Genomic DNA, 26,268 nt, shown 5'->3' with positions numbered 1-26,268 from the left:
CAAAACCGATGTCTCTGTTTGACAAAAATCAAAAGTTGCGAAAGCCAGACAAGGCTGCCCTAGCCAGGTCCCTGAAGGCGTGTGGGGCACCTGTTGAACAACCCCCCTGCACAAGCCTTGTGGTTGATGGTGGGTGGCGCCTGCACAATGTCAAGTGGGAGGCTAACCTTACTTGGAAGGATGTTGCCGAGAGCTACCTCTGATTTGTAAAGTCCATGGGGAGCCATCGCCTCCGGATAACGGTGATCTTTGACGGATATGCCAGCTCCACCAAGGACCATGACCACTTGAGACGAACAAAGAATGCATGCTGTGACATTCAGATTCGTCTGGATCTCAAAATCATCATTGCACGAGAAAAGTTCCTCGATAACAAGAACAACTCGAGGGGGAGCACTCAGGAGAGTGCAAAACCTCCGCCACCAATACTGCTGGGTCACTCAAGTGAACCTTATATCTTATTCATTAAATATGACGTCAACAGTGTTGACAGAGTTATAGTTCTTTTCTCCATTTTTTTTTGGGGGGGGGGGTTGGAAATCACTTAAAACATGGAGAAATGCAATCATGTAAAATCATGTAATCATGTAAAAACATGTAGAAAAAGAAAAGAAATCTAAATTTTGTTGAAAAAAAGTTGCAAAATTTATTTTTTCTCTAACAATTTTTTTTTTGGGGGGAGGGGGGTTGGAAATCACTTAAAACATGTAGAAATGCAAAAAAAAAATTCAAATATTTTTTTCAAAATGGCCGCCATAGCAGCCATATTGGATTTTGGACCAAGTCCAAAATTTAATGGCATGATCCTTGAACCATACCGAACCCCCCCGCCCAAGTTTCGTCGAAATCCGTCAAGGAGTTTTTCCGTAATACTGTAATTTTATCCGCTGTACAGTACAGTTTTATCCCCGTACAGTGCGATGATAATACACAAACAAACAAACAAACAGGGGTGAAAACAGTAACCTCCATCCATCTTCGAAGATGGCGGAGGTTAACAAAGCCCAGCTCATTCTGCTCCTTGCTGAGACATTTAGAAGGAATGGAATCAGTGTACAGCAATGCTCCGATGATGCCAACACCTCCATCGCCCGCGCAGCTCTACATGAGGCAAGAGAGTCCCCTGTCGAGGTGCGGGCTGAGGACACAGACGCCCTGGTTATGCTGATTCATCATGTTGCAGACCATCCGATCTTCCTCACGACAGCCAAAGAAACATCTTACGATGTCGGAAAGATCCGGGAGGCCCTCCCAGAGATATACCGGAGGTATCTCATCTTCTTGCACAGCTTCTCTGGCTGCGAGACAGTGTCTGCAATTTTTGGGTTTAGCAAACAAACTTTGCTCAGCAAGCTGTGAAAGACTGATGAAGCAGAGAGGGCAATGGACGTGTTTATGGACATCCGAACTGAGAAAGGTGATATCATTAAAGCAGGCTGTGATCTTTTCATGCTCATGTTCCATGGGAAATCCGCCAAAGACTTGGAAGACTTGAGATTCGATATCTTCAGCAAGCGAGCTGCTACTGGGAGCATAAAACCTGAGAAACTCCCCCCGACAACAGGAGCTGCAGCACAGCACTCTCTCCGAGCTTACCTCCAGACTAGAGACTGGCTGATGCTGCAAAGTCCATCGTTGGATGCCCGGGACTATGGATGGCAACTCACTGAGCAAGGATATGCACCAGTCCCTTCTACAGACCCCATTGCACCAGACGTTTGCCTGGTTTGCCAGCTGACGTTTGCCTCCTCCTGGTTTAACTCCTGACGTTTGCCAGCTGCAACTGTGCGGGGGACTGCAGCTCACTCAGGTGCTGCTGTAAAAAGCAAGGAGTCAAGTGTATTTCTGCTTGCGGCATCTGTCATGGTAACTCTTGCCTGAACATAAACCAGCTGGATGACAAGAGGAGTGAGGAAGATACTGGGGAGTTTGATGAATAAGGTTGTAAAAGCTGACGAAGCAACATTTCCATTGAGCACAGTTCTGTTAAAAATGTCAATAAAATACCTTTCATATGATCAAGGAGTGTTTTCTTCTCAGAAATAATGGTTGGAATCAATTCAGCACCCCAAAATACCCCTAGTTAGACATCCCACAAGTCAATATTGGCAAAAGTTAATTTTCCGATTTTTTCGCGCAGGCCCTCTGAGCACCCGAACTTTGATTGCCTCCCCAGAATTTTCCACAAGGATTTGGGTTTGCACAAATTGATGTGTTATTATACACCGAGATGAATACGTAAATGAAGAAATCTTTTGGTAAGCAATTTTTTCACAGATGGTCAATACAATTTGCTAAAATTCCCTAACTATAAGGCGACCACAAGTTCCTAGTTAAACGGTTGTCAGACGGAGGACACTGGGTCACGTCGTCAAATTATTGGCACGACACAAACGACATACCTTGCACGACACAAACGTATTCATGTGCAATGGCCCGTGATTCCTGGTTAGTCCGGGGAGGGACCAGGAATATCTCCCTCCCCTCATAGTCCCCCTGCAACCCTGGGGGCCATGATGATATATATGATATATATATATATATATATATATGTATATATATATATATATATATATATATATATATATATATATATATATATATATATATATATATATATATATATATATATATATAGTTGCGGGCCGGGGGTCGGGTGAGAAGACAACCAGGGAGGGAAAGCTATCTCTGGTTCCCACCAAACTCCCCGGAATTGCAGGCCGTCGTACATGGATAATTCCGGAACGAGGCGGGTCACAAACTGACTGTGAACGCCAATAACTCAACCACATGACCAAGGGTCCTCCGTCTATGGGTTAACCAGGTTACCTAATTAATCACGTGACCTAATTACCGGGGGATACACCCTCGGTACGCCTTGTCCGAACCGGATCACTTTAGCGGATCAGATGCAGCTGAGCGACACTGCCAAGGACGTACTGGCTAAAAGGAACGGATCGTTGGGAATAAAGTCCCAGGTAGGCTAGGATATGGACCATGCTGGATGAATGAAAGAACAGACAAAAACAAACTCTGAACATTTCTACAAAGATATATTACAGGCAGGCGAGGAAAGGTATGTGGCACAATGAATGTTGCTTATTGTTGTCTGTCGGGCCAATAGCAAGAAAAGTGAAAGGTGCGGCAAGATACAAGCAACTAACAAAAGCAGACGCAGAGTAGAGTTATCCCGATACAATTCTTGTACAATCTTAACTTAAAGGAGGACAGGCACCTGGACGGACACACACACACACACACACACACACACACACACACACACACACACACACACACACACACACACACACACACACACACACACACACACACACACACACACACACACACACTCCGATGAGAAAAAGGAGAGGAGATGAGGCTATCAGTCTCTCAATACCTTGCACGATTGCCCGATCGCACCACCAATACGTTTTGGGGGATGTTCCGCTGGGCGATACCTCTCTGACAGCTGGTGCATCGTCTATTGCTTTGTGGCACTTCGTGCAGCTAGCGTGGGTCCAGAGAATGAGACGCGACCGTTGGGCATGCAGGGAGGGACTTGGGTGGAGTCAAAAGCCAATGGGCGGAGAGAAAGGCGGAGTCCGAAACAAGTGGGCGTATAAGGCCGGAGAAGTGGTTAGGAAGGCGGAGTCAGCAACGAGTTGGTACAGAAAGGCGGAGTCAGAAGGTGAATGGTTGAAGATGAATTCCAGGCCAGGACGGGTAAGCCGAATCGACAGGACTGAGCAAGCAGGGACGACGACACACGAACGACATTTGAACAACTCAGGAACGACGACGACTCTTGAACGACGATTACTCTGGAACGATGACGACCACTCCTCCCACCACCCTGCGACCCGTCCTTTTAGATCTGGTGGTGCGGGGCAGGGGCGACAACCCGAAGCGATGAGTCGTCTCCCGAATCGGGCGGTCTGGCTGGGTCCAGGCCAGCACACGGGCTGGCCGCCATGACCGGAAGCAGCTGCATTTAATTTCCGGCCAGATGGTTCCAAGCTGCAGAATCGTCTCACTCCGAGCACCGTGACATGAATCGCCATATATATATATATATATATATATATATATATATATACATATATATATATATATATATATATATATATATATATATATATATATATATATTGTTACATATATATATATATATATATATATATATATTGTTGCGGTATTCGCGCCCGCCGGCGTGCGAACGGCCACGTAACTCGAATCGCGGCACGTCGCCCACCGGACGGACAATCCAGTCGTGACCCTCTCGGACTAACGCCGGGAACCAGTCACGGGTGGACCTTTCGGTCTCACCGCGATCGAGCCAATCGGCCCCCGCGTGGGATAGGGTTGCTCGCCAAATTCGACCTACCTAAGTACCCACACGGAGGGTAGACTGGGCGATCGCACCTCGCCGCAGGTCGACTTCGGACACGGGCCACTTTAAGCGACCCGTTCCGTACTATCGGGATAACCGAGCGGTGTTATCGTCGACCTCGACGGTTTGATTAATTATCGGGCGTATTCAGCCCACTACCAACCCTTTACGTGAAGCAAGATGAGGATTCAATGGGAGAAAAAGACGAAGCGAAGCGGGAGAACAGTTCAACAATAAAGCACATTTATTCGCGGCACACGGGAAGCACACATATTCAATTCCACCAAAAGCACACAAAAAGAAAACACAATTCCATTTACACAAAAAGCAAATATAAAAGTGAAAACACAGTGCAGAGCTAATACCGACTACCGAGCACACGGCAACACTTATACAATTCTACTTCACAGACGGCGCCGACAGCACATACCCAAAACCAAGGAAAAGAAATACCCTCAAGGATGAGGCAGGCCTGAGGCCGAGACCGGGTCGCGCCTACCCGTCTGGTGATGAGACGCGGAGCGGCGATGGCGCCTCACTCCGCGGGCCTCGCGGACAGTGCCTGGCAGGGGGTGGGAAAGGAGCCCCCTTGGTCGCAGTATCTCAGCGCGGGGGGAAACAGGAGGGGGTTGCTGATGCTCGGGGTATAGAGGATATCGCCCCTGTCTCGGGTCCCGCGGTGTGCGTCTCCACCTCGGCCAGGTCGCGCTGCCGGCCTTCCTCGGGCGTGCAGCTCGCGGCACCGTCGCGAGCACCCCCTCGTCTGCCTTCGCCGCTGCCGCCTCTCCGCCTCTGGACTCTCCACCCTGGACTCTTCTTTGGGCTCTCACCGTTCGACTCTCTTCAGCTTCTCCAGCTACTGCAGGCTTCGGGCTCCAGACTTCCACACGGCTCTGACTGACGAACACGGTCCTTTATATAAGCCCCGTAGCTTCGCCTTTCACCCTTGACCCTCCCTTTGACCTTTCACCTCTCTTGCTGGCTCCCCCATTGGCCCGAGAAAAGTGGGCGTGAAGGCTTTTGATCCATAAATTTGCATATAGCGACCGCCTCCAACGCCCTGGAGGCGGGGCCAAATCGCCCCTCGCTCACCGATTGGACGGCAAAAAGTGGGCGTGTGTCGTTTTTGATCCGTTTTTGAAGCACAAAATCCGTGATTTTGTACACGCTGTTCGACGTGCGCCCTGCACGAGTCCAACACCGGCACCCACAGCGGGGCGAGAACGGTGGCGATGCCACGGCTGCGAGGTGTGACGGGAAGGTCGTGGCGGTTGTGGTGAAGCGGCGTTGTGGTTGGTGGTTGATGTTGTGAAGCGGCGGTGTGGTTGGTGGATGTTGTTGTGACGCGGCGTTGTGGGTGGTGGTTGTTGTTGTGAAGCGGCGGTGCGGTTGGTGGTTATTGTGTGATGGCTGTTGAGACGTGGTTGTGGTGGTAATCATGGCGGTTGGTCCAAAATAAAGATAGTAAAAGAAAAACGGCTATCCTGAAGAGTCGCAGCTCGCATAAATGACATGTATTCCCACTAGACAACGGGTTTGGGCCTAACTACACATGCACTTACCGAGATACCTCACCTCAGGGACCTGAATGGTGGTTTGCGAATTTGGTAACCACAACACTACCCCTCCCCTTTTTACAGACTCGTCCCGAGTCGTCAAATTTTCGTGTGCCATCATGTGTAGTTTTCCCCTAGTACATTTTACCTACGGATCCCTGAGTGCGACATTCATGGTATTCGTGTCCCCAAAATAAATAACCTGAGGGCTGCGTAACTATCTAAACAAACTCACTCACACGGACGACTTAAATAAAATTGCCGGTGCTGGACAGACATGCCGGGGGGCGCACTCATATGTACAGTACATCTTAACCTTAACTTACAAATTTTACACTAAACCATGGCCCAGGATCATTGAACTCTGCAAAAGAAAAGCAGTTAGCAGGGAGCCAGGCTGCACGCATGCAGTCTCTGGCTCAAAACAATGCAGGTGACAGGGAACGTGGCTGGCTGCTCACACGCAGTCCAAGGCCTTCCCTTTTGAACTGAACGCAGTGAACCACAACGGTGCATGGGCTGCACAAACGCAGTCTTCGTGCCAGCTCAAGTGGCACACGCAATGAGCACAACGAATGGATGCATGGACACAAACACGGTGCACGGGCCGCCACTGCAGGCCCGTGTTGTGGCTGCCAACAGGGCAGTTCTTGCAGCTTGCAAACTGTTGCTTTTACGATCCTGGCGCACATGGCAATGAACAGGGGGGGGGGGCAAAGCAAAAATTGAACGGGGGCTGGTGAACAGGGGCAGTGGGCATGGCATGGCAAAGGCAGCAGGCAAACACAACCCGCAGAAGAAGGCCGCTGCAGGCAAACACAGCCGGCAGACGAACTGGCCGGCACAGGCCTCGAAGAAAAACAGCCAGCAGATGAACTGGCCGGCACAGGCCTTGCAGAAAAACAGCCAGCCGGCAGACGATCCAGCCGGCACAGGCCTTGCAGCACAGCAGCTGCAGATGAAGCTGGCCAGCCTTTGCCGTTCAGTGGAGGTTGGTGGAGGGAGTGCGGTGGTGCTGGCCACTTGGAAGGCGGCTCGGACCTACCTACCTGTCTCCCTCCCACCTATCGCCTTTGCCTGTCACTGTACATACCCACTCCCTTAATTTGTCAAACCCCAATTTAGCCCCAACTTATTTTTTTTATTTTTACTTCCCACTATAAATCGTCCCCTAACCCCCTTTATCGTCCTTGTTCGGCTAACCTATCCTGTCACCTAGCCTACTCCCAACCCCTACGTTCCCTTCCCGGAGGGGAATAAGGGAGAGCTAGCGTCCTGTGTCGAGGCCCAACGAAGCCTCAGAATGGCCTCCCCAGAGTTCGGCGATCTAACCCAAAGTGGGTCCAGCGGCCCACAACGAGAGCGAGGGGATGGATGGTGCGGAGGGGTACATCTCCTAATCTACCCTAACCATTTAACTGTTAAACTACCCCGGGGCTTTCAACAAGCGCCTCTCGCTTAAACTATTGGTTCTAACAACCCTGATTCCCGTCGCCTGTGTTGGTGTCCTCACAATTTCGGGCCTCGCCCCCCAATTTTCTCTCCGTGCCCTCACACGGTCTCCTGGCTGGGACACGTGGCTCCCTTTGGCAGGCACGACCCTCTGCCGAATCTCCCGCTATGGCACCCCCGGGCACTACACTGCCTCCAAGCCTACCAGCTCCCTAACACCGGGGAGTGCCCCCCATGGCACCTCCCCTGAAACGCACACGTGGCAGGCCGGCCTCCCGGGCCCCTTTCCGAGGGTCACCCGTGCCCACAACACTGCCCACGCGGCTAATGGCGCCCCGGGCCCCCGCACCAAGCAGGCGCACCCGTGCCCACTACTCTATCCCGGCCCCCCATGGGCCCATGGCCTACCGCGGCCGACTAGCCTGGTGCCCGGGGTACCCACTCAGCGATACTCACCTTTCGCAGCCACGCTCCCAAGCCCGTCAACAGGGCTCCTGCACCCCTCCAAATGGGTCTCGAGCCTACTTTCCCACCAACAACAAAACGACCTCCATTTTTCAATTTGACTAACCCCCTAACTCACTTTATACTGACCCCGGGGTCCCTTGGGTGGGAGTCACTCCTCCCCCCAATCACTCATCGCACCATGCATTCCCCATTCACTCCATACACGCAGACCCGCTGGCCTCACTCACTCACCAATTACTCACCTCACAACTCACCAACTCTTCAACACACACACCGCTGAACTCTGCCATCCTTCTAACTACCTCCCCTAACTAACTCGTGCTCCCACGTCGTCCCTTAAACTAGTAGCACGTTCCTTTTAACCTACGTAGCTAAGCTACGTCCCCACTACACATCCAAAGTCTGTCACTGTCTCCAAATAATCAAAAAAAAAAAACATTTTATTTCCCAACCTAAATCTGGCTACAATCCCTCTAACTAATCCATTCCACGGACTCCATGAGGACTTACCCCTGCCCCATGAAGTCGGTCTAACTCAGCTAACCCTTCCCCCTAACTAGTTTTCATCCTGTGCCCAGGGTAAGGGGGTCTTTCACCCCTTGCCCAGGAATCCTGTACACCCGAAAGTGAGGCTTGCTTTTTTTTCTTTTTTTTTTCCCCATGCGCAGCACCTGCGCGGCAACTCAGAGCTCGCGCACTTTGCACCTGCCCGTGACGTCATGCAGCTGCACGTGTTCCTCGTCCCTCCTTGGACGGGACCATCCGGCAGAGATACCCCTCCTGCCGGATTCCAACCCCACGTGCAGCCATGACGTCACCGTGCGCATAAAAAAACAAGCCCCACGTCTCGAGGGGTTCCCCACGCGAACACATGTGCTTTGCCCGTTGGAGCTTAACACACACGATCGCGTGGAGAACCCGTCCGGTCCAAATCCGTTTACCTGCCTAAACTTTGTCCGTCCGCGGGATCGGCAAATCCACCGCGTGCGTTTCCGGACCGGGACTTCACTCTCGCAAGCGAGCACGTGGTGGTCTCGTGCGTTGCACAGCACGAACCTCGTGCTCACTGCTGGGTGAACCCGGCACGGTCCCCGAAATAGCTACAGCCGCTACTCGGCTTTCTCTCCTCTGTCGCCGTCTCCGTCTCCATTCAACCCACGCACACCTGCGTGTTACGACGCACACAGTCCACTTCATCACATTTACACCGGGAGACGCGGCTGCGTGCTCCCGCATGCCAACCGACATCTCCCTTACATACCGCTCTCTCACACACACGGTCTCCCTTGCACACGGCCGTTCACTCACGCGTGCGGGGGCACTCACCCGCGGTGCCTCATCCACACACCGTGCCTCACTCATACACGCGGGGGCACTTAACCGCGGTGCCTCATCCACACACGCGGGGGCACTCAACCGCGGTGTCTCATCCACACTGGCCGTTTCACTCACACACGCGAGGGCACTCACCCGCGGTGCCTCACTCACACACGCGGGGCACTCACCCGCGGTGCCTCATCCACACACACGGGGGCACTCACCCGCGGTTCCTCACTCATACACCGTGCCTCACTCACACACGCGAGGGCACTCACCCGCGGTGCCTCATCCACACTGGCCGTTTCATCCACACACACGGCGATACCCACACACGGTGCCTCATCCACACACGGCGTGCTGGGAAGCACACACTCCGGCACCATCGCCACCACACCACTCACACACGGGGTCGCTTCCACACACGGGGACGCACTCACACCTTGCACCACACACACAGGGACAACCACACTGGGGATTTGTGTCCCCACAAGGGTCTCCGGGGCCTCTATACCCCCCAAGCTCTCCGTGCACCCGTCCACAGCACCCGTCCTCTCAACCTCGCAAAGCACGACCGAACTCACCTGGTCGTGACTCGCCTCAAGGGGGCATACTCCCTCCCCTCGTTCCTGGAGGAGGCCATCCAGCTGCTCGCACCGGGTCCCTGCACGCTCCGCGAGCTCACCCCCATTATCCTCCACTACCTCCGTGTGTGTGTGCGCGTCACTTACCCCGTCTTCATCGTGCAGTCTTCCCTCTATCGTTCCCATCTCCCGTGTCTCTGCCAACTCAATTAGTTTGTCCCTCTCGGTTACCGTCACGACCCTCGCCCAACACGCCCCCCAAATTATTTTTTCACCCGCCTCCACCGCGGGCCCGACAGCCGTTGCACCCCCTTCCAGCTCGTTCGCTCCCACACGTGGAGTCGCCATTTTTATCTCCCTGGTCACGGCCTTCATGCCCGCCTGCAGGCATCGGCCCATGTTCTGCGTCTCACCCCGCAGCTCTTTCATTTCTTCCTTCATATTTGCTTCCATTCCGTTTATTTGCTTGTTCATTATTTTCATTTCGTTTTTCATATCATTTGTGTTTGTATCCATCTTTTCGTTCATGTGTTGTGTATTCGCATCCATCGTCGTTTTCACTTCATTCATTTGCTTGTTCATGTCCTTCATTTCGTTTTTTATTTCATTTGTCATTGCCGCCAGCATGGCGCATAGCTGGGCCACGTCTGGTGCGCTTGAGTGAGCCGTTTCGGCAGGGGTTGGGGAAGGGTCTTGGTGGAGAGGGGGGGGGGGAGGTGTCATACACCGCGGCCGCTGCCGCACCCACCTCGGGCCCTGGGTTCAGTTGGGCGAGTCCGTGTTCCTGCACAATCAACATTTCCTGCTCGGGGATTCCATCCTGGACCATGGATTCTACACATTCTACATCCATTTCTAATACCCCCGGCTCCCGCTCGCCTTGAGACGCCATCTTGCTTCTCGTGAAGGGTTAATTTAGCTCGCTCGTAATTTGGAGGGAATCGGGGTCGCTTCTCTCACCCCTGGACCGATTCCCGTGAATTTAGCCGGAGACAGGAGAGCCCGTTTTCCTGTTCTCCGATACCAGTGCCGCGAGGAGGGCGATGAGTTTATATCGCACGACCTGACACCAGTGTTGCGTTATTCGCGCCCGCCGGCGTGCGAACGGCCACGTAACTCGAATCGCGGCACGTCGCCCACCGGACGGACAATCCAGTCGTGACCCTCTCGGACTAACGCCGGGAACCAGTCACGGGTGGACCTTTCGGTCTCACCGCGATCGAGCCAATCAGCCCCCGCGTGGGATAGGGTTGCTCGCCAAATTCGACCTACCTAAGTACCCACGCGGAGGGTAGACCGGGTGATCGCACCTCGCCGCAGGTCGACTTCGGACACGGGCCACTTAAGCGACCCGTTCCGTACTATCAGAATAACCGAGCGGTGTTATCGTCGACCTCGACGGTTTGATTAATTATCGGGCGTATTCAGCCCACTACCAACCCTTTACGTGAAGCAAGATGAGGATTCAATGGGAGAAAAGACGAAGCGAAGCGGGAGAACAGTTCAACAATAAAGCACATTTATTCGCGGCACACGGGAAAGCACACATATTCAATTCCACCAAAAGCACACAAAAAAGAACACAATTCCATATTACACAAAAAGCAAATATAAAAGTGAAAACACAGTGCAGAGCTAATACCGACTACCGAGCACACGGCAACACTTATACAATTCTACTTCACAGACGGCGCCGACAACACATATTCCCAAAGCAAAAGAAAAGAGAACCACCCTCCAGGATGAGGGGGTAGGCGGGCCTGAGGCCGAGACCGGGTCGCGCCTACCCGTCTGGTGATGAGACGCGGAGCGGCGATGGCGCCTCACTCCGCGGGCCTCGCGGACAGTGCCTGGCAGGGGGTGGGAAAGGGGCCCCCTTGGTCGCACTATCTCAGCGCGGGGGGAAACAGGAGGGGGTTGCTGATGCTCGGGGGAAGGAGGATATCGCCCTGTCTCGGGTCCCGCGGCGAGCGTCTCCTCCTCGACCTCGGTCACGTTACTGGCCTCTCCCTGGGCAGCTCCCGGCACCGACGCGAGCACCCCCTCGTCCGCCTTCGCCGCCGTCACCTCTCCACAGCTCCGTCCTCTTCACTCTGACTAGTACCACTTCTTTCCAGCTCCACCGACGACTCTCTTGAACTCCGCACACTCAACCCAACTTCCAACTGAACTGCCTTGACTGACGAACGCAGCCGTTTATATAAGCCCCGTGGCTTCGCTCTTTCACCCTTGACCCTCTGCCTCCGACCCTTCACCTCTCTTGCTGGCTCCCCATTGGCCCGAGGAAAAGTGGGCGTGAATGCTTTTTGATCCATGAATTTGCATATAGCGACCGCCCTCCAACGCCCTGGAGGCGGGGCCAAATCGCCCCTCGCTCACCGATTGGACGGAACAAAAGTGGGCGTGAGTCGTTTTTGATCCGTTTTCTGCGGAAAGTCCGTGATGTTTTTGAACACGCTGCTCGGTGCGCGCCCCGCACGAGTCCAGCATCGGCGCCCATGAGTGGCGCGAGAATGGTGGCGATTCCGGCGAGTTGTGACGGTAAAGGTCGTGGCGGTTGTAGTGAAGCGGCGTTGTGGTTGGTGGTTGTTGTTGTGAAGCGGCGTTGTGGTTGTTGTTGTGAAGCGGCGTTGTGGTTGGTGGTTGTTGTGTGATGGCTGTTGAGACGTGGTTGGTGGTGGTAATAATGGCGGCTGGTCCAAAATAAAGGTAGTAAAAGAAAAACGGCTATCCTGAAGAGTCGCAGCCCGCATGAATGACATTTATTCCCTCTAGACAACGGGTTTGGGCCTAACTACACATATACTTACCGAGATATCTCACCTAAGGGACCTGAATGGTGGTTTGCGAATTTGGTCAACCACAACAATATATATATATATATATATATATATATATATATATATATATATATATATATATATATATATATATATATATATATATATATATATATATATATATATATATACATACACATATATACATATATATATACATATATACATATATACACATATACATACATATAGACATATACATATACATATATATACATATACATACATATACATATGGTAAGGGGGACCACGTGAGTCCATCATTGGAATGTAGTAAGCTTCTCGTGTCAACCATGTGTTTCAAGTCGTTTCGATTGCCATGTAATAGAGATCTGTTAGGCTAAAGTTTGTCGAAGATCCCAGCAATGTCAAAGATTTCCTCTTCAGGCATTTGTAATTGGTGTTGCCAGCCCAAAGTGTGAATAAATAAAGACATTGTTCCTCACTCATAAAATATAATTTGAACTTTGGTAAAATACTGCAGTTGAGAAGATTCACTTGTAAACATGATTATCCATGTATACTGGTGCATTTGCTCTCTGTCAAACATACATCTGCCTTCAATTGATATTGATTTATGATCTTGATTTATCATTTTTTTGTTTAAAACTATGTAACAACCTGGAAATGTTGCACAAGTTCTAGGAAGACTGAAGTTCTATCAATTGAATTAGTGCATGATCAAACATAACTTCAGATACTTCTTTTTTAGTTCAGAAATTTAATGAATATGATGCATGGCTTTTTGTGTAGACGCATTGTGGGAGCTGTCGAGGTTCTGTGAGTACCGCTAAATTAATCTAATGTTGTTCTTTATAAATGTTGAGAAAGTGCCGAAGTAATGTTTCACTCCCTTGATCTGTGTAACTGTCTGTACCTCCAGACCTTGAGGGGCTGTGCTCTTTTCTGATTGCCTGTACTTCGGCCTTCCCTACTGGAACCAATATTGTTTAGAATGTTTTCACTCCTTTCCTGGTAGCAAAAAGCATTATTTTGATTTTGAACTGTGGGAATAGTTACTGTTATGACATATTAGGTGATGGCCCCATTGGCCTATATTTGTACATTTGACTTATTTAAACATTCATCAATTGCATTAATCAGGTGTCTGGATTCAAACCCTTGTCCTGGCTGCTTCAAATTGTGTTTCCAAGCCTTTGTCTTCGTTTTACACGATGTATTACCAACAAGCCAGCCTGTGTCCTTGCCAGCCTTGCTTCTGGAGGCTGTTATGAATTTCAGTGGAGTGTCAACAATCTTGGAGAACTACAAAGGATTTGCTCCTGTTTATGAATATGTGCCGGCACACTCTCGCTGTTTGAAGCGTGAGAAAGAAGCTGTTTACTGCTAATTCTCCCCGAGGGCTGCAGGGAGGGGGAAAAAAGCCCACTTGCATCTTTGTTTTTTTCTTTGCTTGCTTTCTCCACCTCGGAATAGGTTTTATATATGAAACTTTTGGAGTGTAACCTTTAGTGTGGTACAGGGTCTGACTGCTGTGGTTGGTCCCTGTGCCACCTCCACTTGCAAGTGCTGTGCAACTTCAATAAACCGTATATTCGAGAATCCTCAGCTGACTCCCCTCAATTCTTGGCCAGGATTGGTGAGGGTCTTCATCACAGTTACTCTTTCACAGATGAGCTGTTTCTCTTTTATCCTGCTTGTTCAATCATTTCCCCCACTCGTCCCTGTTTCATATATAGGGCTTGCATTAGTGTGTTTTTTTTGAGAATTTCATTGTTTGTGAGTTTTTCTCCCGCATGTGCACGTACAGAGTTATTAAAGATTCAACTTGCATGGATTTTTGTGTAGACGCATTGTGGGAGTGGAAATTGAACGTGGAAATTGTTTTCCACCAATGTGGAAATTCCACCAATGTGGAAATTCCACCAATGTGGAAATTGAGTTCTTTTCCACCAAAAGTTGAACATAATTGAACAAGAGCACCCATCCTCAGTAGCGACCAATGGGGACCAGCCAGAGGCAGTCTTAAGTCCCTTGTGCTGTGTGCCCCAATCCAGAATGTGACTCGCGTGGCAATTCCTTCGCATGGCAATTCCTTCGTCCCACCGATCATAATCTGTTCCACCAACTGGCAATTGTGCTCCTGTTCCACCAATCACCATTGTGCAATTGGAATTAGAGTCTGGTGTGTGGCGCCAAAGTTGAGTTCGGTTGAAGTGTTTTATATATTTTAATCACATGTATCTGCACATTCCCCTCTTCCTATAAGTGTCTGTTGTGTCATGTCGCTTGGTTTGTTCAGTTCCACACGTCCCGTCCACCTCTTCTACCTGTATCTCTTTTCTTTTGTTTAAGATAAACCCTCATTCTGCCACCAAATTCAACTTTACTTAATTTGGAACAACCTTGGGGAATCGTAAAGTGAATCCGAGTGCAGGTTAATTCATATTTCAACGCAGTTTAGCTTTTACCACCTTTTGGCTGTTCGCGGGATCAAACAGCCCAGCGCTGAAGCATATCGTGAGATCTGTTCATCAAAGAATGAGTTGCGCGGCGCGAAGAGAGCCAACAGCACAGGATGAAAAATTCAGTTTGAGTTCAAGTCCGAGCTCACTGCAACAGTATGTATATATAGTAGACTTGCAACCAACACGTCTTACTCTTAACTGGAATAGTGACCTTATAAAGATTATAAACATTTGAAGATGGAAATTACCTTGTCATCTAGTTCCATCAGGTCATGGCCGACTTCTGGTGGCATTCATGATCATATTTCTCCAAACATCCCTATCCTGCACTACTTCCTGAAGCTCTGGTAGAGACAGGTGGGTTGCAGCCTTTACCTCATCCATCCAGAAATTGCAAGGTCTGCCTCTTTCTCTTTCTTCCCTCAACCATACTCAGAAGAAGGAAATAGTGATAGCAAATAACAACGTGTATGAAGTGTGGAAAAATCATAAACAAACTAGAACAGCACTCGGTAGATTGAAAACCTCCACCAGGCTGAACAGTTTACGTTTTGTAGCCCATCGATAGGCCGGATCTGCATCCTGACCTTAACCAAAATCTAATCAGCTTGTTCTGGTCACCTAACCAACTCATCCACCAAATTTTGTAATAACCAACCCACAACTTTTTTGAATGTCGTGCGATACATCGTTTTTGACCGTGCTATCTATATCTATATCTATATCTCTCTCTCTGTCTCTCTCTCTCTCTCTCTCTCTCTCTCTCTCTCTCTCTCTCTCTCTCTCTCTGTCTCTCTCTCTCTCTCTGTCTCTCTCTCTCTCTCTCTCTCTCTCTCTGTCTGTCTCTCTCTCTCTGTCTGTCTCTCTCTCTCTGTCTCTCTCTCTCTCTGTCTCTCTCTCTCTGTCTCTCTCTCTCTCTGTCTCTCTCTCTCTCTGTCTCTCTCTCTCTGTCTCTCTCTCTCTCTGTCTGTCTCTCTCTGTCTCTCTCTCTGTCTCTCTCTCTCTGTCTCTCTCTCTCTGTCTCTCTCTCTCTGTCTCTCTCTCTCTCTGTCTCTCTCTGTCTGTCTCTCTCTCTCTGTCTCTCTCTCTCTCTGTCTCTATCTCTCTGTCTCTATCTCTATCTCTATCTCTCTCTCTCTCAACGTTTATCGTGCTATCTCTCAATCGTGAAGAATTACTTAAAAATTATGGTATCTGGATCTTCAAGAAAATTTAATCAATTCATCCAAGTCACACACCCATCCTGTGATGAGGATAGTTGGTGCCACAATGTGTGCATAACGTTTTGAAATATCCTGCTCTCAGGCAGACAAACAAACAGACAGACAAATAGGGGTCAATAGTACTGTACATAACCTCCGTCCACCTTCAGTGGTGGAGGTAACAATGGTAAAGACCGACTTGGGAGGCAATGAAGTGTTTGAAGTCAAGGTACGATTACACCAGGGTTTAGTGTTAAGTCCTCTGCTGTTTGTTGTAAGGGAAGAATTGATGAATGAAAGGTTGCAATCCTGATGTGTATTGATGATTTAGTATCGAATGCTAAAAGTGAAAAGGAAGAAAAGAGAGATGTTTCAAAAAATTTAAAAGTGTCATAGAGAAGAAAAGTTTACACATGAACATTAATAAAATGAAGGTCATAGTGAGTAGTGAAAAAGGAGAAAGGAAAGAAAGTGGCCAATGGTCATTTTTTGTTTACGATGCTGAAAAGGAGTTGGATCAAATTCAATTCAATGTAGGCAGTGTTTCAAATATGTCAAAAGAAGTGCAGTGTTGTCACTGAAAATCTGGGAACAAAAGGTGGTATTTTCTTATGCAAAAGATGTAAGGATCAATCATTAAAAAAAGAAAGATGAAGAAATGCTCCTGAGCTCAGAATTCAATTTTCTTTAAACTCAAAAGTTTGTTACCTTGGAGGCATGATGGAGGTATTAGGATGAGTACAATTAGCCGTTAGATCAAGAATAAAGTCAGCCTCGAATAAGTGGAGGCAACTAGATGGTATCAGGAGGTACAGAAACATTCGATTATCTGTAAAAGTTAGAGTTTATAAAGCCTGTATCAGATCTGTGGATGGAAGAATGCAGATTAAAGATGTAAAAAGAATGGAAAGAACAGAGATGAGAATGATACTATGGATAAATGGATTGTCTGTGAAAGAAAGAACACCAAACTCAGAAATCATCAAGGCATTGCCACATGAAATGGACAAGTGTGTAGGTGTCGCAGTGCAACACCTTAAAAAACAAGTTTCATTAACCCCAATACAGAACTGTCAGACTCCGCTATTTGCGGGGGATACGTTCATTGAAAAAATGCCACAAATGTTGAATCCACGAATATCTGGGCATTGTTTCAATGGGAAAAAGGGGGATAGGTTTCCGATGGTTCGTATGCATAAGGGAAAATAGAAAATCCCGTGAGAAACTGCTAAATATGCCCACGAGAAACCCAGAATACACGAAAAAAATCCACGAACACGGCCGCGAAAAACGCGAACATGAAAAGCACAGGGCCGCAGATGTAGACTGGTAAAATAGGGAGGATATTAAAAAAAAAGAAGTATTTTTCTAGTTTCAATATTAAAAATATATCTGTACTTCTACTGTAAAGTTGGTACACTTGTCATTAATAACAACAAAACATGGCAGGATGGCTTTATGGCATGCACAATATGTAGTTATTACCCCATGCACATGAAGTAAAAAGTGGGGTTAAGAAATTGGTTCATGTCCATCTATCCGTCGGTCCGTCCATCATCCGTTTTTGATCGAGGAACAGCTTATTTAAATCGAATGTTATATTTCGAACATTAATCCCGATAGCACATGTGCAAAGAGGAGTGGGATGATAGTTACAGAACCCGAATCGGAACATGAAACGGAATACGAATCTGCAGATTAGCAGTAATTTCCCTCTGAAATTGGCAAATTATACGGAATCTCGTCTCAAGTGACCATATGCAAAGAGGAGGAGTAAGGTAATGGCCTTTTTTTAAGTCAGTCTGCCTGTCTGGCAGTCAAAAAAACTGGAAATCATTCCAAACAGGAAATTTACTGATTTTAACGGTAATAAAGGACACAAATAACAGGCATGAATAACTAAAGTGTTAGTGCGTTAGATAGGATGATGTAATAGACACTGCGGAAAATGGTGGTAAATTCCGGAATTAATTTATTTATTCAACTTTTACAATCTTTATTTTATTTAAATTTAATTATACACTTACACACTGTAGTACACAAATAATCTGTTGTAATACTTCCAGTTTTGCAGTATTTGAATTTAAATAAAGGTTCAATGGGGTGGTGTATATATAAGAGTGGTGTTCAGGTCTGCTTCTTAACAACTTCAATAGCACTAAACTTTCGGATTTTGTTTTAACGATCGTAAAAGTAATTATTTTATTAAAATTGAAGTAACTCCAGTTGATGGTCTTACAGTGACCTTTTTGGGGTATTGCACCATTACAAATACAGGGTGTCTCCAAAGTAGTTTAGTGATTTTTGATTTTGTAAATGCTAATGCCTAACAATGTTATTTTTTTCCCTCCAGATTCATGCTCTAACCTTGAAGATTTACCATGAAGATGGATAGATCAAGATTGTACTGCAATTGTTTAACTGTACTTTACAAATGGAAATGAAATTGTTCAAGCACAGCACATCTACAGACAGATCACTACACTACTTTTGGAACACCCTATACAAACAATACGTGTTCAAACACAAATTTTCGAATTTGAAGAAATGATTTTGTGAAATTATTTGTTTTTTTAATTATCCTATTTATCGATATGTATAATACAGTATTTTTCAAGTGTTTGTATGCTTGTTTGTGTGTTTGTACGTCATTCTTTGACGGCCTAGAAGCCCCAAATTTTGGGTGTAGGGACTTCAGAATATGGGCAAGGTTTTCAGCTACCACACGTTGGCTGTGCCATCCGTTTTGAGGCCACCAAAGGTCGCTATAAAGGGTATATTGGGATGTGGGGTCAGGCAGTGCTGCTGCTGACCCACAGTCAAAAGGTAACCACCATATGGCCAATAACCACATAGCTTTTCAATGTCCAACACGTTCCGAAACCACCAGCAGGAAATGCTCATCCAGCCGAGCAGTGCCGGGTATTCTCCCCTCGCCCCCGCCCTCCCCAAGGTATCGCCGGGTTACCCATCCTACTTATATTATACTACAGATATAATTTATATGTAAATTATTGTCATGTCCAGGTCAATGAACACCGACACTGAACGGATGGGCTGAACAGGCTTTTTTACTCCCTCAGACTGCATTCAATTAATGGCGGGTTTACGCATGCGAGAAAAGGAGAAACAAGAGAACCTTAAACTCTTTTAAAAACCAACGGGTTTATTTCCCTTTATTTTCTACTGAGTGCCGTTCTAGTTCACAGCCTTGGTGGTTGAGCCCATATTCTGAAGTACCTACACCCAAAGAGGAAGAACCAGTGGATGGTGATCGCGAGATGACAGCGAGTTGGGATGGGAGGAAGGGAATGCAAATAATAAATAATTATATGCAATGAGAATAAAAGAAATCTAAAGAAATTAAGGCTCCTAACTCCAGACTCAATCACAGATGGGAAAGGGACAAGACTGGGGACTCAGCTGTGGTGGTAGTGGGTGGAAGGATGGGTGCAGGGCAGCTACAAATAGGTGATGAGGATGTGATGGGCAGGACCACAAACAGGCAGCAGGCAGACAAACAAGCACAGGGCGAAGGCAGGAAGAGAGGATGATCTCCTCCAAGCTCTCCTCACAATTCCAGGCTCTCCTCAGTTAGTTCTCCTCAGCACCAAAGTTCTCTCACAACCTGTTCTCCAAACTTCACGGTCCTTCTTACAGGCTCTCCTCAGAGTTACTAACCCGCTCGATTCTTTATTCATCCATTTTACATCAGAACTCAAAGAACTTCTCTCACACACCCAAGTGCCTGATTAGGCTCCTCCCTCTTCTCCTCAAGCAATGCTCTGCCGCTCTGAGGCGATCCATGCTCCGCCCCTTGGTTGCTCTCTTCCCAAGTCTCCCGGTACCCTGGGTAGAGGTTTCCATAGGGGTTTATACACAATGCCTTTTCCATAATCCCGAACTAATTACTACCACACACCACCCCTTGTATGGTGCACATACAAACAAGACATTCCTTAAAACTGATGTTTCCCTACTTATTATATCAAGATGGGCTAACTACTTATATGTGGTGGAAAATTTATTTTAAAATATTAGCTTCATGTTTGGCTGTGGCCCAATTAAGCATAATGATTGATTTAACTTCGCAAAATAAAGGCTTCCAGACCATATAATATATATTAGCAAAAACCTCGATGATAGACAATGATTGATTTCAAAGCTCATTAGAAACATGATTATTACATTCATTTTATGAGGATGTATTGATCAGTGTTCAGTATCAATACCCATGTATGAATATTAACTGACTTGATCGAAGCGTGTGATTACAAACACGAGCCCCAATGGACATGTAAATAAAGGTCCATGGGAATATAATTGATACAGCTCTATATTCTCATTACTACTTAAACAACGTATTTATGCTTTTAAATGCATGTAAAGGTATAAAGTCTATTGCAAAGCATTGCAATTAACTAAAGTTGGTTTGTCACCTTTTATGGAGTTGTTCACTAAGAAGGATCATGGGTAAAAGATCATGTGACCCAGAGTTGAAGCAAATGAAGGCGCTTTTGTATAGAAAACGAAACATGTTTATCATGTCTTTGAACAGAGGAAGCAGCAAACACATTTGCCTGCACGACTGATGAGTGGGAGATGATTTCCCATGCTCGCACACAAACCGTATATGGTGTTCTGCTAATTAAGAGACTGAGGAGCATTGAGTGATATGTAGTTTTGCTAAAATAACATGCACTACCCATGCCCCTACTCTGCTCGTATATATGCGAATAATTTTGCGATAAAAAGCTTGGCTTGTGAAGAGGACTCTGAGAGATGGAGGGGTATGGGGACTCATCTTGGTGTTTCTTTGTGCACTTGCCTCTTCCTGTGTACACAAATAAATGATTCAACTCTCATTGGGACTGGAGTTACTGGAGTGAGGTTCGATTCCACTGGAGGTTCGAGTAATTCCACAACACATACATGGACCATGCTATTCTATACATTTCTATCTGGTCTGTGGGAAAATCTAATCCCCTCACAAAGTAATTGCAAGGAAATCTAACACAGGTGGAGGCCATTCAGCCCATCATGTCTGCACGAGCACCATACTAATTTATCGACACAAGATCCAAGGAAGAAATGCAAAAAAAATGTTTTAATTAATGAAATAATATTTTTTGTTTCTGTAGTTTTTGTAATTTTTTTGTTGTTGGTGTTTTTGTAGTTTTTGTATTTTTTTTTCTTCTTCCCCTCAGGGGAGGGGGGCATGGGCTTGGTTAAAAACACACAACATCCACCACACAACCCCCCTTGACAAGACCCCCACCAACAGCACTCCGTAAACATGCACACTACCTAAAAGTCTTATCAACATCCCCATACCCCTCTATCTCCATAAACATAATTATATTTCAAAATTTTTTATATTGACATTATTTATGCAGTGGAAAGACATACAAAATATTTCAGAACTTTTTCGTTCTTTCTTTCATTCTAATTTTTTTCTCTCTCATATATATATATATATATATATATATATATATATATATATATATATATATATATATATATATATATATATATATATATATATATATATATATATATATATATATATATATATTAGAGAAGTGTTTGTTTGTGTTTCTGTTTGATATATGCACTCCTAAACTGCTGGACAAAGTGAATTGACAACTTGTGATTTTACTCGCGGTGCACACGAAAGGGTTTTAGGAAGTTAAAAAAAAAAAATCATAGTCCCGGGGGTTCAGGGTGAGGGGAGCCCACCAATTCTTTCTACGTGAATGCGTCATATCGCACAGCTCCAGGTGGGTGTTGGTATCACAAGTCACGTTCAGAGAAAAAGCATATAGGTAGGGGAATTATAACTTGTGCATTTGTTCGATTTTTGTGCACTCCTGAACCATGCTGGATGGAATGAGTTGAAAAATGGTGGTTGTGCTAACGGTATCTGTTACCTTGGGGAAGCTTTTAAGGTGTAAAATTAATTTGTACTCCTGGATGCCAAACATGTTCCATGTTAACATTATAATAAAACAAAACAAAGAGAGATGCTGAGCGTGATGAATATAGTGAAGATCAACTTCCAGCTAACCGCATGCTGTAACACTGGTCCATTGAAGAAAACATACCTGTTGCATCTTGTCCTGAAAATGGATCACCCTGAAATGGGTCACCTGAGTGGGACAAAATGAATGCACAATGTACAATTAATGAGGGTTCTAGCTCTCCTGAAAAAAATGCATTTCTAATATGCAAGTAAGTATGCTGTACCAAATGAGAATGAAAAGAGATATAAGCTGTACAGTTTAAAGAGCAGGTTTTGGGTCGCTGATAACTTCGCGTGATTCGAAGGTTGTAATCACATTAATAATCGTTGGGCAATTATTTTCTTACATTTGAAACTCAAAATATGCTAAAATTAACTTTTAAGTCAAACCTTTTGTCAGTGATCGAAAAACAGACCGGAATTTACCGAAGATGCTATGATGTCACGCTCTCCGAAAACTTTGTGAACATTCGGAAACTGTGTGAACAATGGCGAGAGGCGAATCAGAGAGTGATTTCAGCGGCGATGAAATTGAGTGTGTTCATTTTGATATTGCCAAGGACGAGTCGGAGGATGATGGGAATTTATACTATGGAGTTTCTGGCCCTGAGCCATATAAATTTGAGCCACTTGCAAGTGCCAGAAAACAGCCTATTTCGTGTACAAGTGGCAGGACTGACTGTCCAGCAGTTCACACTGACAGACTCCACCAGACAGATTGGTTTGTAGATTTTCATTTTCTTGTTCGATGTATGAAATAATGTAATGTTTGATTCATCTGTGACTTGATATAATAATTTTTAACCCTCAAGTCACTCAAGAGTCAGAAATAGAATGAATCAATAATGGACCCAAATATATTATACAACGTCGCCTTGGCATTGAAGTCTTTCTGACAGCTGAGCTTGACCCCAGTGAAAGTGAACAGTTAGAACAAACCCCAACTTTCAAGAGACTGTTGTGGCATATAAATACCAAAACATGTTTAGCCTCATTGGGAAATATTCTACCAAATTTAGAAGAAAAAAAAAGTGGAAAATTGATCAATTTTTTACAATTGAAATGAAATAGCCCAATTTGCTGATGCTGCTAAAAAGTAATTTAATCAACAATAAGTTGATTTGTTGAGAAATTCTTTCATGCTTGTGTTTTTCAGAAAGTTTATTTATGTGTTTTTCCATGTACTCTTTAAGAATACATCTCAAGGTTTTTGGTTCATGAAAAAATATTTTCATGAAAAAAATAAGTGAACACTATATTCGTTCTTGTTGTCTGTCTGTCTGTCTGTCTGTCTGTCTGTCTGTCTGTCTGTCTGTCTGTCTGTCTGTCTGTCTGTCTGTCTGTCTGTCTGTCTGTCTGTCTGTCTGTCTGTCTGTCTGTCTGTCTGTCTGTCTGTCTGTCTCGAGCATAGCTCCGTGGGTTTTGATCCGATCCTGACAAAATTTTGGTGGGAGGTTTATATCAAGATCTAGTTGTGTTTTCCTGAAAATAGGTGTGATGCGCCCATTATGGGTGGAGCCACGCCCAAAAAACATGTGTTTTTAGGGGGTAGCCGATTTCAATTTGCATCTTCTCCAAGGGGGTTTGTCGAATCTGACAGGGGTTTCGGTATTTTGTTAGCCCAATGGCACCTGCATAGCCCCACAGAGCTCAATTTTTCATTTTCGTCCCAAGGTCACGAACTTAGAAAATTGCGAATTTTGACAAAAAATTTCTTCTCCGAGGGGTTTGTCGAATCTGGCAGGGGTTTCGGTATTTGGCTAGCCCAATGGCACTTGCATTGCCCCACGGAGCTCGATTTTTCATTTTTGTCCCAAGGTCAAGGCCACAAGGTCACAAACTTAGAAAATTGCGAATTATGTTTTTAGGGGGTAGACAATTTCAATTTGCAGCTTCTCCTAGGGGGTTTCTCGAATCTGGCAGCGGTCTCGGTATTTGGTTAGCCCAATGGCACCTGCATAGCCCCACGGAGCTCGATTTTTCATTTTCGTCCCAAGGTCAAGATCACAAGGTCACGAACTTAGAAAATTGCGATTTTGACATAAAAATCCATCTTCTCCGAGGGGGTTGTCGAATCTGGCAGTGGTTTTGGTATTCGGTTAGCCCAATGGCACCTGCATAGCCCCACGGAGCTCGATATTTCATTTTCATCCCAAGGTCAAGGTCACAAGGTCAAAAACTTAGAAAATTTCGAATTTTGACATAAAAATCATACGACCGCCCAAACTATGAGAGCGAGGATGACAATATTTTTTATGCATAATCTTGAGGTCATTCCCCACCTAAAGTCTTGAAACCATTTTGCTCTATCTCGAACACCTTGCCCATGGCGCCCCCTTCAAGTTTGTTTTTACGCCGATTTCATCAAAGTATGGATAATCCAATGAGTGCGAAATGCCATATAGCCTATATGACGTTATATTGTTCCTGGAATGTTCCAGAGGAAGTTTTGCACCAAAGGCCATAATCCTTGACCTTTAAAGGTCACAAAGGTCAAATTTTCAAAGTTGTGGGAATCGAACCGGGTTTTTGACCTTCTTCGACGAACTAACTCCAAGAAGCTATAGCACGTATCCTGTTTCCTTATTTTAATGTCCACAACATTGTTTTGTGACCTTTAAAGGTCATGCAAAGGTCAAATTTTTAAAGTTGTTGAACGAAACCGGGTTTTCGACATTTTGCAGCTACTAACCTGTCACTCGTACCACATCATGTTGATCATTTTTATAACTTGGTCAAACATAATCACATTGTCTCATCCTTGACTTCTGAAACAATCTACGTCATCAAATACCGCTCATGAACCATCGCAGTCTTCAGAATTGTTCTCACTTAAACTCAACAACTGATTCTGTGACAGAGCAGTATCTGGAGAACTTGTCAACCAACAACTCATATTCGTAGAGTGGTGATCAGATGTGTTTATGCCTTCGTAATCCTCGGCTGTGAAATGGTCAGCACAAATGACAAGTCTATCCAAAGGGTCCTCTTTTCCCATTTTCTTTGGGGGAAAATTCGTTCGTCTTGTTTATACAAATCTTATCCACTGCCGGCGAATGTTTGATTCCTTCGGGAATCGGTGGGAGCGATTACCCGTTTTCCAGCCATTTTCGCAAAACATGACGACACACGTACGTACAAATATCCAAATAACTTTGTTCTACAATAATTCAAAATAAATAAGGATAATATTGTTGCGGGCCGGGGTCCGGTGGCGAGAATAACGACTAGGTGGGGGACGTTACGTCGTCTCCCACCAGACTATCTGGAATTGTAGGCCATCCCTCTCAGATAATTCCGTGAGGCGGCGGGTCGCTTAACCGACCGTGGACGCCAATACCTCCACCACGTAGCGTAGGGTCTTTTTGTCTCGAACCAATTTACCTAATTAACTACGCGGTATCGTCTACCGGGGAACCACGCCCTCGGCACGTCTTGCTCGAACCGGGACACTGTACTGACTGCGGTAGAGTTCCAACTACCGACTACCAACTCCGGTTCGGGTGCAGTCAAGCGGAACTGCCAAAGCCAAGTCCCATTGAACTATTTAATGTATATATAATCATATAGATAAATTTTCAGAACATGTTTGGTGACCACAACCTGCTCTTTAATTATATTGAAATAGGCAAGAAAAACTGTATATAAAAACCCATTATTAATAATAACACAACAATTATTCTCTCTCCCTCTCTCTCATGTCCAGACTCTCTACAGAGCATCAGTGCTGTTGAAGCAGTCTCTTGGCAAGGGATATGCTGGATGGTTTGCCATTTCCATCACAGTCAGGGCAGTAATTTTAAATTTGGAAAGTGCACTGATGACGATTTGCCCACTCTTCATTGAAAGTCACTGTGGGATCTTTAACATCTACAAACAAATGCAAGGAGATGCATGGGTTTCCAGCTTAATAGGTTGCATCCAACATACGTAGATGTGAAACACTCTGACCTCGGCTCAATATCTTGAACATCTGCATTGTACTGGTCTGCACAGATGAGAATG

The 26,268-nt window shown here is 46.1% G+C and overlaps 1 protein-coding gene across 6 annotated transcripts in view; it reads right to left on the bottom strand.

Annotated features, from left to right (window-relative positions):
* Positions 1 to 26,268, bottom strand: part of LOC147016741 (uncharacterized) — a 134,082-nt gene that overhangs the window by 10,182 nt on the left and 97,632 nt on the right. For all 6 annotated transcript variants that reach the window (XM_085845666.1, XM_085845670.1, XM_085845667.1 and 3 more), the window contains one exon: positions 22,346 to 22,390. In XM_085845666.1, the coding sequence (XP_085701792.1) occupies positions 22,346 to 22,390 (45 nt within the window). The remainder of the gene's footprint in view (positions 1 to 22,345; positions 22,391 to 26,268) is intronic.

The sequence above is a fragment of the Eptatretus burgeri genome, chromosome 11 (genome assembly GCF_056783735.1).
Source record: "Eptatretus burgeri isolate ZD-2024b chromosome 11, Ebu_testis_v1, whole genome shotgun sequence".
Taxonomy (NCBI): Eukaryota; Metazoa; Chordata; class Myxini; order Myxiniformes; family Myxinidae; genus Eptatretus; species Eptatretus burgeri.
The sequence above is the reverse complement of the archived record's forward strand: the minus strand, read 5'-3'. Positions and strand labels throughout refer to the sequence as shown.